General features: G+C 38.5%; 1 protein-coding gene across 1 annotated transcript; it reads right to left on the bottom strand.

Annotated features, from left to right (window-relative positions):
* Window positions 1-262: 262 nt before the first annotated feature.
* LOC121976170 (endoglucanase 24-like) lies at window positions 263-4,730 on the bottom strand. The gene is made up of 6 exons (XM_042528207.1): window positions 4,294-4,730; window positions 3,562-3,845; window positions 1,774-2,211; window positions 1,299-1,446; window positions 886-1,052; window positions 263-770 (listed from the first exon to the last, which is right to left on the bottom strand). The coding sequence occupies exons 1-6, from the start codon at window positions 4,496-4,498 to the stop codon at window positions 441-443; spliced, it is 1,572 nt and encodes a 523-aa protein (XP_042384141.1). The 5' UTR covers window positions 4,499-4,730; the 3' UTR covers window positions 263-440.
* Window positions 4,731-14,319: the final 9,589 nt, after the last annotated feature.

Genomic DNA, 14,319 nt, shown 5'->3' with positions numbered 1-14,319 from the left:
CAGCTTTTGCTGAATCGCACCAAAAGCTGCACCACCAACAACACGCTTGACTGCCGCCCTCCTGAAGTCGACATCGCTGAGTCTACGTCCCCAACTGCACGGTAGAGCTGCCAATCATGGAGATCATCTCCGGCCACATCCTTGGCCGGCCGCTACTAGGAGTGTAGTTTGTTTGGTGGGGCAATGTCTAGAGTGTTTGCTTCTTTAGTTCCTTCTGCCGTATAAGTTTGTCAATGACTTTATCATCAGAGGACTCGTAAAATATCATGAAGCAACATGAACAAGGATGTTTAGGGTACACCAAATGAACATCGAGACGCCATCGTATCGATGTCTAAAACCAACAGTTCATGAAACATAGTGAAGGGAACTCACTCACTCACTAAGAGAGATATACAATTCGAGATGCCATCCAAGCAATGTGTAAAAGCAGTGGCTGATCAGCGCAAGGAAGTGGCTACACTCGAGGTGGTAACCAGGCCAGATAACAATCCGACAAGTGCAGCATTGTTGTAGGTACTAGGCTCACTCTGCATTGAGTTGTTTCGCAGATCGATGTATGAGTCATTCTTAAATGGTCCGCCCACAAGTGCTCCCGTGGCTACATTTGGATTCTGCTCAGTAGAAGAGAGCCACTGGAAACCCTTACATCCCGTGTTGGCGTCTACTGGAATCGATGCTCCCCTGTGGTGAACCTGTTGCGGGTAGCTATCTCCATATCCCACAAGGTAGCTAAGCTTCATTGGATTGTTGCCCAATATGTAATCCACCTGATAGCACAAGAATAGTCTAGCAACATTTTAAGCTTGATACTAATCATGCAGTCATCAGTTATTCAGCTTAGAACACCATTTTGACCGAATACAACAATGCTCACATAATCACCTGGGATGTAGCGAAGGTTCGGAGATCAGACGGGGTGAAAGTTTTCCCACTGCATTGTATTTCTGGCGTGCGAGAAGTAAGCATGTAGTCACTGTAAACGACAGCCAAGAATGATGCAGCCACAGGATGTTGAAGAGCATTCCACTCATCTATCCATACCAAACCACCTGTGATATGAAAACTCACAGCCTTTAGAGATTATGTTTTGTGCGCTTGTGTGTGTGTGTGTGTATTCATATATAGGATTATCAAGTCATCATCAGTGTCATTCTTTCGAACATTCAGCGACCATATAAAAGTGAATTCATTCCTATTAAATTATACCAGTACCTAGAACTTTCATGAGGAACTGAGAAAGATGAGACGTATCGAAAGCATATAATTTTATGATAATATGCTGATGGTACATGTACCTTCTGTTCTACTAGAAGTGGCGGTTGGAGAATCTGGTAACAAACCACACATAACAGCTTCAGCTGTGTCTCTATACGATCGGAGGCCATTCATCTCTCCACTCGAAAATTGTGTTGCACCAAAGAAATGCACTCTGGACAAAAGTATCTGAACAACAGATTGTAAATAACTTCAACAAGTTACAAGTTACAGGTCCTGATCTTGATATGTATGTTAGTGACATAAATAAACAATAATTTGATTGACCTATCGATTATTCAGTATTTATGAAACATTTGAGTAGTAGTATTATTCATTAGATAATCTAGATTCTCGTCACATCAAGGGGAAGCATAGAAAGCACTTTGCAAAGAGGTTTAGGATCTAAAATGGCATACTAAGCAGTAACTGGAAAGAGTCTAAAGGATCATGTCATACAAAAATCAGTTTGAACTCTTGAAGCAGAAGTATCACATAGTGAACAAGAATATGCACCTGAGTACCAGCACGTTTGTCATCCCAGCTGAACCAAGTTGGTCTACCCCAGTCGGCAAAAGTATTTCCATTCTTTACCGTAGCATAATTTAAATAACTTTGGTCACCAGTGGCATGATAAAGCCAACTAGCTGCCCACAAGAGTTCGTCTCCATATCCAGTAGAATTATAGAAAGTCTGGACCTTCGGAATGCTGTTGCTGTAGATACCTCTATAATTATCAGCAAAAGTAAATAATTTCTCAGCATGTCGAAGGAGTACATCTGAATATCTACTGTCAGTACTTTTGAAAACTAACGAAGCTGCAGCCATGGCTGCAGCTGTTTCAGCAGCCACATCACTTCCAGGTGCAGATTTGTTAACCTGAGTAACTGGTCTATTATCAGTCATTGTTTCTGGTCTTTCCCAACATTTGTGATCTATATCAGGATCTCCAACCTATAGCCAAGAAAAAGAACAAACCAAAAATTCAGTCAGTATAGTGTTAAAGAGATGAAAGAAGACAAGAATTAGCTGAAACGGTCTCTTAGACAGGTACAAAATTGTCATACTACTACTAATATGTAGGATTAAGGAGATGAGACAGTTAAATTTTCCTACAAAGGAAGATGATTAAAGTGGTGAAATATGGGTGTCAAGTAAAACAGAACAATGTTAGCACTCTGCAATGAGTGCTTTCACTTACATTGAAGGGATTACGAGTTGCACGGCACGAAACTTACATTAAATAAGGTGAAGTTGTAAGTTACACTTTAAAACAACCTAACTGAATTTTTTTTCCAGACTTAATCATGGATAACATAAGCATGCAATGCCAAACATGTTCATTGGCAGTCACATTGATAACAGATAGTAACACACACACAAAAAGATAGTAATATAAGGACTAATATTGCCTATTACACTGCTGGCTTCTTTTGCAGGTTACCATTGAACAAATTTTCCAGTGCATTGACAAAAATGGCAATTGGTTTAAAATAGGGAAAATCTCATATCAGCCTTGGGTATGCATTCTCTTTTGAAAATGTCCCCCCAAAGTTACAAAGTGTCCTCTCCATGCTTTCAAACTCTTTGTCAGTACACCCCCTAATTATTGTCATTGTTACTTCACGAAAAAGGTAGATGAATTAATGGATATATGGTGAAATGACAAGGTGAAACTCTGTCCTTCTTGAGGGTATTTTGATTATTTCAAAACTTCAGAGGACATTTTGAAAAAAAGTACTAAACTTCAAGTGTTTAAGATAGTATAGACATATACTTAGGTTACCAATAAATGTCCTAATTAGACAACATGAGACTGTGACAAATACGCAAATTAATTGAGAAAGAGGGAGACCCAAGGAAACTTGGTTAGCAATGATAAAACATGATAAAATTCATTTAAATATAGATGACGATATATTAAGGGATCGAGTTTAATGGCGTAGGAGAATCCATATAGCCAATAAACATCTGGTTGTTGTTGTAGTAAACTTCGGGTGGATGAACAAAAATTTCCCTGGTGTCAGAAATCAGATTCTATGTGTAGAAAGAGAAGCAAATTTGCAATTTGTCTGCATGCAAAGCTACATTACAGGCATAATGAAAATAAATACTTTTGCCTAATGCTTATCCCTCTTTGACCCAAACAGATCTTGGAGACAAATCAAGATGATGACAATGGTCAATCAAAAAGCATTAAATGGAATCTTAAGCCGCCTTAGAGAATTAAGAAAGTCAAATCTCTGACTTTGGTGTCCTAATTTATGGAAACAGGGAATATAAGAGCATGCAACTTCTTATCACCTGGACATATAGCACATTGTCAGAAGGGTGGGCATTGATCAAATAATCTGTGATCCACTTGAGAGCATCTAGAGCCGGATCCAGCTGCTTGGCAGCAGACATTTGGTCCCCATATTCAAGGATCGACCATGATAAAACTGTTGCAGTATATGCCATCGGAAAACCAAATTTCATGTGATCACCTGCATCATACATTCCTTTAGAGAGATCCAATCCCGCTTCTTTTCCATCGTCCAAAGCTGAGTCCCCTCTCCAAGTGATCTTGTTATCGACCAGTTTACCCGCTGAAGAAAAGCACAAAACTAGGATCTGTCATGTCCACATTGTGCAGAAAAAAGAAGAAAAAAAAGAGAGTCTGATCCAGCTATAAAGAATTGTTTCACTTCCAAGTCAATGGACGGTGAGAATTCCAATAATCGTTTCGAACCAAAAAAAAAAAATGTAGAATCCTTCTAGATAGATAAAAGGGGAGGTGATTAATAGATCCAATCTGGAAGAAAATTCAGGAACAAGGGGGGAAAAGACGTTCGCATAAGCAAATTTAGGTCGAACTATTGATTTGAGATCGGAAGAATTGCACATTGCATTACAGATTACATTTTTTAACAAACAAGGGGGGAAATTGACTAAATGTACAGTAGAGTAAATCCATTTCACAACAAAAGATGCAATCTTAGTATGAATTAAGAATGGGGCAAAGGATCATAAGAGGAATAGAGTTATAGCGCCTACATTTCTGAACTTGGAAGAACTGCAAAGCCACTCCAAGCGCATCAGCGTATTTCTGGTCGAGGGCCCCTGGCGGCCCCGGCACGGGGAGAACGTCTCTGTGGTGGTGCTTCTTCTTGACGGCAAAGAAGACGGCGGCAACGACCAGTGCCGCCACCACGAGCACGATCAGCCACCCGGTGCACCCCTTCGTGTACTTCGCCCCCATTCTCCCGCCTCCGCTCCCTCCTCGAACCCAACCCCGCCTACGACTGCCACCCAACGAAGGAACAACCTCAAGGCCTCGGATTGCGCGGGCAATGCGGCGCGACGCGATCGAATCCAGGCGACGAGGCGGAGGCGAAGGATCTGGAGTGTTTATAGATCTGGAAAAAGGAGGGAGAGCAAGGAAGAGGCAGTGTGCCGTCTTTGTGGGTGAGCGAGGGAGAAAAGATGACGTTCCTCGTGTCTTAACTCGTCACCTCACGCTTTTTTAAAGTCCGGTTTTACCTCGGTAACACCGGCACAAGGCAACCCTTTAAGACTTCCTTTTTACGTCACAAGTGGCGAGATAGGATGGGATATATCGGGTGTACGGTGTCTCGTCGAGGCCTTGATCTGAATCTGATAACGGCGGACACGCGGCACCGACGCACCGTACAACATTGGTGGGCGGCCGACGTCGCAATCGTTTGGTTGGATCTGGAGCCGTCGGTTGGTGTGGGCCCAATTTTATTTTATTATTTTTTTGAGGAGTTTGATTCCAAAAATAGTAACAAATTGCCTTTCATATTTTTTAATCTTCATATTTCATATTTTAATTATTTTTTTGGGCAACAATTAAAAGATGCCCTTTTATATTTTTTGTCAAAGGATATTTTTTAAAAAATATTTAAAAAGTATTCTAATTTATTTTTTATCCTTACAAATATTATATCAAAATAATCTTTATTAATTGTTTTTAAAACTTATTTAAATTTGATCGAAATCATTTTAACTTGATTAATATCAGGTATTTTAAAATGATTTTCATCAAGTTTAAACAATTTTAATTAAGTTTAAATAATTTTAATTAAGATGACAAACAAATATTTTAATATAATAATTTTTAGGTGTAATAATTTTGATTAAGTTAAACTAATTTATTTTAATATATTTTAGTAATTATATTGTAATTGCTATATGTTGCAGTAGATATCGGGGGTTATTTTAACATTTTCTTTAAAAAATTATCTTTTTGAAAAAAAATAATAAAGAGTGTTTTTTTATTTATTTTTGCCATATTTTTTTTATCTTATATCTTTTTTCCTAATCATATTAACCATCTTAACCGTAAAGTTACCAGATAAATTAAAATAACCCCAAGATTGAGTAATGATGAATAAAAAAATCAGAATCTAAATCACATGAAAAATGAATATTCTAAAGATTAATCTCTAAGTTTACATAAGTTGTATTCTAGAACGTTTACCTTTAAAGTTAATTGAACGAAGGATATCTAAATTATTAAAAAAAAACTTATATTTTTATTCTTTCGTATTTCAATTATTAGGTTAGGTGTGGCTTTTAGTATGTTATTTAAGACGAGAGCTATAAAATTAAACCTCAAGCAGGGTTTAGAGAAGAGATATAAAATTGTTTGGTAGGTGAAATGTAAGTAAAGATGTGAGATGTTACCAACAATAATGTGAGTATCTCACCAACCCATATTCAAGTCAAATTTTAAGCCAATTATTTGATTGATTTCAACCTTATAAATTAGTTTCCATAGTTTCATTTATTTACTTTCACTAGTATTTTTTTTCTTCTCATTTTATTCCTCGTACCTTTATTTTAATTTGCACATTTTGTCCCAAAGCATTATTATTATTTCGTCAAAAGACACTATACTTTTTTTAAAATTATCAAAATCACATACTATTTTATTTTTATTTTAAAAATATCCTTATTTTAAGACTTTTTTTTTTAGGAAATGAGAAAAGTGGGAACGTGGGAACATGCCTACGTTCTCCATTACTCTTAATGGAAAAGTCTATTATACCCCTAAATTATTTCTCTTTATAAATAGTGCGTTCAAGGATCACATTAAGGTGTTTGAGAAAAAAGACGTGAGAAGACGATAGAGGGAAGAGTATTTGAGGTGGTGGAATTTGGTTCGTGGAATTGTGGAGAGCCTTCCGATCCTGTGATCGTTCTTCCGACAATGAGTCTTGCCAACGTCGATTGCAGATCTGCGGAAAATCGTTGTAAGTATTTAGTTGTTTTTGTGTAATTAATTACAATATAATTCCTACATTGGTATCAAAGCATTAGAAATTATATTTTATTCCTCGTCGTTAAACACGCCGCAACGAGTCACGAAGGTGACTTTCGGTCAAAAATCTTCGTGCTCCCGTGGCTGATAGTTTGGTCGCTGCAAAGGAGAGTCGACGACTGCATCGCAGCAGGAGGAGACTAGCGACAAGGTCGCAAGTCAGCGAATGAGTCATCGCTGATGTCATCACTGATGTCATCACTGATGTTTGGCATCGAACTGTGCCAAAATTGTGACAAAGGTCATGATTTCCATCCGAGCAGGGCTCGGGCTATGGGGATATGCCAGCAACAACATTCTGTGGTCGGAGATGACGTCCCGGCTGGCCAATTATGTGTTGGTGGCTGGGACAAATAGAACCATCGTCGGCAACCTCATCAAGTTGAGAAGGACTCAATTTAGATGCTGGAAAGGACCGAAAACTACCTCCATAGGTAGGCAGGAGGCTGGCATCGCCAGTGACTGAGTCCCATTGCAATTGCGTGGCGTGCGGCGTGCAACGCACGGAGTGCGCAACGTGGGCAAAGTGAAGCGGGAAAAAAATGCTTTTGATAAGTTTCATTTAATATATATATATATATATATAAATAAAAGATTTTGATATCCTGCGCCCGTACAGTGTGCAACTATGCGCACGCAGAGGATATTACTCATTTTATTTTTTTAAAAATTTTGAATTAAAAAAATAATTAAAATATTTTCTTTAAAATTTTATTTCTAGGGTTCAGGCTTTGGGTTATAATTTTTAAATTATTATTTTTTAGATTTTACCTCTAGGGTTCAGGCTTCCTAATTAGGTTATAGTGTTTGGTTTAAAAAAAATTTAAATAAAAAAAATTTAAATAAAATAAATTTAAGTATTTATTGAATATTGTAATATGTTGAAGAGATATATTAATGTATTAGAAATTTATATAAGGGAATGTTAATTTTTTTTAATTGATTTTTTTAATTTAAAATATTAAAAAAATCAAAAAAAAAAATCGAGTGATGAAAATCCATGCATGCTTACTGTAGAATTTTTCAAATGCAAGTTTACTGTAGAATTTTACGAATGCATGCTTAGCATTATTATTATTATTATTATTATTATTATATGCATGCGATAATTAATTGAATATTGAGTTCAATTAATTCACTTTTTATGAAAGATGGATTAGATCAATTTTGGTCCAATCAAATCATTAATTGGTTTGATCGTATCAATTTGATCTAAACCCAAATTAATTTGGATTGATTAATTGGACATAAACCAAATATAATCAAATGATCAGATTTTTTCTATTGGGTTAGATTTGATCAAATGATTAGATTTGTTCTAATTAGTCAAACTTAAACCAATGGGCATTGGTTTGATCAAACAGACCTGAGTTTGATCAATAAGTCAGAAATTGACTGAAATAGACTTAGATCAAACAGTAATAGAACATAGGTACAAAAATTCATGTCCAATTAGATCAGTTCTAATTAAGGACTATGGACCAAGTTTAGGATCTGGATTCCAAATCAATCGATCCAATAGGTCAGTCGACTTAGACTCCTGAAAATCGAGAAGATTTGTTTTTCTTCTTGATTTATTATGTTGGTAATATGCCTGTATAAATTAAATTAAGTCGGTTTTGTACTAGTTAGTCGGTTTTGTACTGACTTATTTAATTTCAATTTTTCATATGGCACGGACGATTACCACATTGACTCGTCGCGAAGTGCGACGAAATCAGCTCAAGGAAGATATTTAGGAGATAGAGTATAACTCTATTTATGGAGTCGACGGACACATTGGATGACTTGATGATCTATTTTGGAAACTTGAGCAAGAAGAGTTTCTAGTCCTGGGCAATTATAAGATCTGGGTTTTGATGTGCTCATTGCCAGAAAATCCTAGGATGATAGCAGACTATATTTGGGGGTGTCATCAAGGACGTGTCACATATTCAGTATTATGTGAGGAACTGCTTCACCATATGACTGAAGAGGATCCGGAAGAGTTTAAAGAGGATCCGAAAATGATCGAGGAGAATCCAGAAGAGGATCCAATTAAGGATCCGATAGAAAATCATGAAGCTGTCTTGCCTGAGATTACCCCAAATGAGTCCAAGCTGAAAGGGATAATATTGGCCACTGCACTAGTGTCTGTCCTAGTGGGAGTGGTAGTAGTCTATCTAATTTACTAGAGTTTTGTTATTGTTATTTTCATTATGTATGAATAATTTTAGTCCATTTCATTCATGTCAGTCGGTTATATGTTAACAATATGCAGCATAATTTTATATTAATGATATGTTCATTTATTTATGTTGTTTGTTTGACATGATGAATGATTAGTTCATTTTTATTAAATGATCATTTCATTTAATTAAGTAATCATGATTTATTAAATGATCAGTTCATTAAAGAAATTATGATATTGTAAATAATTAGTTCATTTGTTGGGATGTATGTAATAGAGTTGATCAATATTGATTTGATTAGTCATACGAATGATGAGTGAAAACATTGTTGTCACTTGATTTTGTAAACTAACTCAAATTAATATTGAGTCAATCATAAATTGCATGCATATGATTTACACTGAATACTAAATAATGTGTTTATTTATAATAGATTATGGCAACCAAAAACATTATAGCTGAACTCAACAAGGATGAAAAACTTAATGGGGATAACTATAAGATCTGACACCTCAGAATACAATATGTACTTGTGGAACAAGAAGTTCTGGAGGCTATAAATCACGTTATGATAGAACCTATAGATGATCCCACTGCACAACACAAATGAGATCTTAATGCCTATAAGGCATGGAAGAAAAAGGACTCCACTGCGAAAGGCATATTGATTAGTTTAATGGTAGACAACCTAGCTTTTGCGTATGAGTCGTATCTTTCGACTCATGCAGCCTGTGTAGCCCTTAAAGAAAAATATAGTGGAGTAAGTATGAGCAAGCTTTGACAGCTGACAATCAAGTTTGACAGCTACAAGAAGTGTCCGAATATATCAATGGTTCAACACCTTAGGGAGATGTCGAACATGATTTGTGAGCTTAAAACTGCTGGTCATGAGTTGACCGATGAACAATAGGTTCAAGCAGTTATTCGTTCACTTCCAGATTCTTGGGAAACCATGAAGCAGACCCTAACTCACAGTGAGAGTATCAAGACTTTCATTGACGTCTCACGCCATGTAGAATTGGAGGCGGAGAGAGTTGAATCCGCAAGGATTTCTAGACAAGTCTATGTGGTTGTAGGTTTTGTTGATCATTTGGATCCATAAAAAGGAAATGGTTCAAGAAAGTGAAGGGAAAGAAGAGGGAAGCTGCTGCTGTGGGATAGGGCCCAATCAAGAAGATAGTAAAGAAGACTGGAAAGAAACCTAAAAATAAGTTAACTTGTTTTAACTGCGGCAAGAAGGGTCACTGTGCTCGGGAGTGCACTGAGTCGAAAAAGATAAATTCCAGCGTGTCTTCTTTTCAAGAGCATTTTGTTGCTAGTTCAGTGTTGTTAGTGTTGGAACCCCAAGGTTATTTTGATGTGATCAACAAGTTAAGTTAGGTCCTGTGTATTTTTAACCTTGTGTCTAAGTGTGCAGGAGCTTATGAGCATAGGTAGTCGAGCGGAAGACGCAGCTAGCGAGAAGGACGACATGCGGTGCATCCGAGGGACGAGACGCTGCGGAAGAGTACACCGGCGGACGAGAAGGAAGTGTGCAGTGGTTCCGAGGGACGAGAAGTCGAAGCGGAAGGCTGCTTAAGGAGCAAGAGAAGCAACTAGCGAGAAGGTCGGCACGGGGTGCGATCGAGGGACGAAGATTGCGGATGAGTACGCTGGCGGACGAGAAGGAAGCACGCGGCGATTCCGATGGACGAGAAGCCAGAGCGGAAGCCTGCTCGAGAAGACCGGAAGTTAGGTTTGGGTGAGCCCTATTCCGGATGGCGGAGATCACCCAAGCGAGCGGAAGACTCGATTTGAGGTGAACGGAGCCGGAGCAGAAGACCCGGGCTGAAAAAAAGTCAACAGGGTTGACTTTCCCAGCCGGGGTGCCCGGAGCTATCCAGGGCGCCTGAAACCCTTCCGAGCGCCCGGAGTTGACTTTTTGACCAGATCGCGTCAATCGTGATCTAAATGATGGGGGATAAAGTTTTATCCCCCCTAGGGCACCCAGAACACCTTCGGGGTGTTAGTTAGAGCCCTAGAGCCAATCATTTGATGATTGTATGGACTCATTGTATCATATTCTTGTATTTTAATAAAGGCATTTGTTTGGTTATTATACTTGTTTGTATTAGTGCCAAATAGACTATGTATAATAGCGTCCTTGAGTAGAAGGTTCATACCTATATCAATCGATTAGTTGAATCGATAGTGAGATGATATAGGGAACACTACTCTAAATCATTCCTAGTCGAGTATTAACATTCAGGGACAATGTTAATGCAATAAGACTAGCATGTAGGTCAGCTCGATGACTTGATCTCACAAGTCATGGATATAGAGATATCAAGCTGACACATGGGTATACATTGGAGAATGTATACTGAATGACCCGCCATGAGAAAGTATCATGGATCGTTATATGAGTGTCATATACTTTCTCATGTGGCTATTAGTATGACTATTAGTCCTTAGACCTGAAGTCACCATGGATCCCTACATAAGGAGTTATGTACTTTGGTTTCGTCAAACGTCACCCGTAACTGGGTGGACTATAAAGGCGATTACCGGGTATGTAACAAATTATGCAGAGGGATGTGAGTGATGTAGATGGGATCTATCCCTCCCATATGACGGGAGCGACATCAATATTCTTGATAGAGTGAGACCACTAAGTGCATGGCCATGCCCAAATGAGTCAACATGAGATGTTGAGCTCATTTGATTGAGTGAGTCTACTTGGGGTTCAAGATCTAGATTGATTAGAGGATGACACGGTCTATGCCTCATATTGATCAATCTAGATGTCTAGGATAGAAGGACACTTGTCATTATTTTGTGAGGAGTCACAATTGGTAGTCACAAGGTGATGTCGGATCTCGACATTCTTGTAACTTGGGTAGTAATGATGTGTTGCTAGATACCGCTCATTACTTATGCTCCTAAATGTGTTTAGGGCATTGCCAATGTTACAAGAACCTATAGGGTCACACACTAAGGACAATTAGATGGAGATTAGGTTCATATGATGAACCAAGAGGATTAGATTCATTTGATGAATCAAATTGGATTAAGAGTAATCCTAATTGGGCTAACTTGAGTTCGACTCAAGTTGATTCATGTGTTCAATGAGTCTAATTTAGATTTTGACTCATTGAATCAATTTAATTTAATGAATTAGATTCATTATATTAAGTTGGCTTGAATCAAATGGTTAGATTAGATCAACCATGGTAGAGATTGAGTCAAGTTTGACTTGACTTGAGAAGGAAGACCAAAGGTCAATTTTGACTTGACCTTTTGCCACCTCATTGGTGAGTTGGCATTAGGTGGACCAATAATGATGTTCCACATCATCATGGGTGTCACCTCATGGAAGTTACAAAGTCATTCTCTTTAATGGCTTCATATTAATTGCAATTAATGCAATTAATTTGGGAGGTTTTTGAGAGTGGCCGACAACTTTGTGTTGGTGTGGGAATTCATTTTTCATTGAGGTGGTGTAACTCCTTCTTCTTCCTTGTGTTCTCTCCTTGCTCTCCCTCCTCTTCCTTGCCATGACCTATCAAGGTGCTAGCACACCTTTGTTTAGGTTTTCTCCATCAAGAATTGTTCGTGTGGATACTTCTAGAGGACCGACGCTTGACGGTCTAGAGATCCGGCAACTTCTTGGATGAGCGGGAACGCGAAGGGCTTCGCTACAAGGGTAATGATCTTAACTTTAGTGTAGATCTAAAGTTTTTACAAACTCGTACAAGAAAAAGTTTTTCGAAAAGTTTTGTTTACGAATCTTTGCACGAGATCCATGGCTTTGGGTGACTCGGGGTTTCCGCGACGCGAAAAAGCGGTTTTCGCGACCCGACGAACCCAACACGGGGCATCCCAACCAAGACTATAAATACAGCATTGTTTCAGAAGCTTTCAATCAATCAGAACTCAAGCAATTCTTTCAACACTTGTGTACTTCGCCTGTAGTTTAGCTTCTTTTTGTGCGCTTCATTGTTGTACGAGGTTTATCCGCCTGAGGGAGTTTTTAGTGCGATCATCTTCCTTGGATTAACAACCTCTCCGGTTGTAACCAAGTCAATTCCGGTGTACCTCATCTTTTCTTATTAGCTAATTTATGCAAGTGTTAGTTTAAGAGTTCGAGAAGGGTTGTGTTTTTTTTGTTTTTGCAGGCTATTCAACCCCCATTTCTAGCCGGTCGCAACGGTCCTACAAGTGGTATCAGAATCGAGGCGCTTCAGGAGGACTAATCACCGATCGAAGCAAAGATAATGGTCGGACCAAGTATCTACCCGCCAAAATTCGAAGGGGATTTCGCTACTTGGAAAAAACAAATGCAGGTATTTTTTACAACAGATTTTGAGTTAATTTTAATAATGGAATTTGGTTTTGGAGCTCCAGAGGGTAAAAAATAATATCAATGGACGAAAAAGGAGCAGGCTGACTACATGGCGAACGACAAAGCAGAGTACCATCTGCTTAGCATTCTCTTGCCACAGGAAGTCAACCGGATCGGGAACTATGACTTGGAAAAGGAACTTTGGGAGAAGTTCCTAGAGTTGCACGAAGGAACGTCCGAAGCAAAGCTCGCAAAACGAGATTTACTCCGCAACCAGCTCACCAGCCTGCGACTTGGAGAAGACGAGACAGTTGCGCATCTGCACTCAAGGATAAAGGAAATCATCACCGGACTATCGAATCTCAGAGAAAAGGTAAGTAACCGAGATTCGCTAAGGTACGCGTTAAATTCTTTTTCGAGAAATTCAAAATGGGTGTCACTAGTAGATGTCTTTTACATTTCAAAAGATTTAGAGAAAATTACATTAGAAGAATTCTTTTCGACATTTGAAATGCACGAATCAAGATGTGCAGGTTTGAAGGAGCCCAAACACAATGTCGCCCTCAAAGCATCGAGAGACGAACTTGAGTCGGAATCTTCTCACGACGATGAGGAAATGGTAATGATGGTAAGACGGTTTTAAAAACTTTGTAAATCTAGAACCTCTAACCATTCGCAGGGTAAAAAGAAAAGGATGATCTGCTGCTACCAATGCGATGAAGAAGGGCACGTTAAGAACAACTGCCCCAAGCTAAAGAACAAGGACAAGGAAAAAGGTAAGAAGCCTGTCCAAAAGCGCAAGGTCCTAAAGGCGACATGGGACGATACGTCATCTGAATAGGAAGTCGAGGCATTCTCCGGGCTAGCATTAATGGAGAGTCATCAAGATGACGATTGCGATTCAAGCTCTTCTGAAATGAGCGTCGAGAGCATTAATGAAGGGGGAGCCACATCGGAAGAAAGCTGCAGTTCAGAGGGAGAAACGGACAACGAGATCGACAAGGTAAGTCAGGTACGATCTCTTCCTCTCGACAAATTGTTCAAATTCGTTAAACTGTTAACTAAGGATTGCTGTAAATTAGAAAAAGAAATTAAGAATTTAAAAGTAATACTAGCTAAATCTTGCCCTCTAGAAGATTTAGACAAATCAAAATTAGGAAATGAAAATCTGAAAATTCAAGTAGATTACTTGAAAAACCGTGCATACTCATCTAATACAAATTTTAGAAAATACAACAATT

The sequence above is a fragment of the Zingiber officinale genome, chromosome 4B, assembly GCF_018446385.1.
Source record: "Zingiber officinale cultivar Zhangliang chromosome 4B, Zo_v1.1, whole genome shotgun sequence".
Lineage (NCBI taxonomy): Eukaryota > Viridiplantae > Streptophyta > Magnoliopsida > Zingiberales > Zingiberaceae > Zingiber > Zingiber officinale.
The sequence above is the reverse complement of the archived record's forward strand: the minus strand, read 5'-3'. Positions and strand labels throughout refer to the sequence as shown.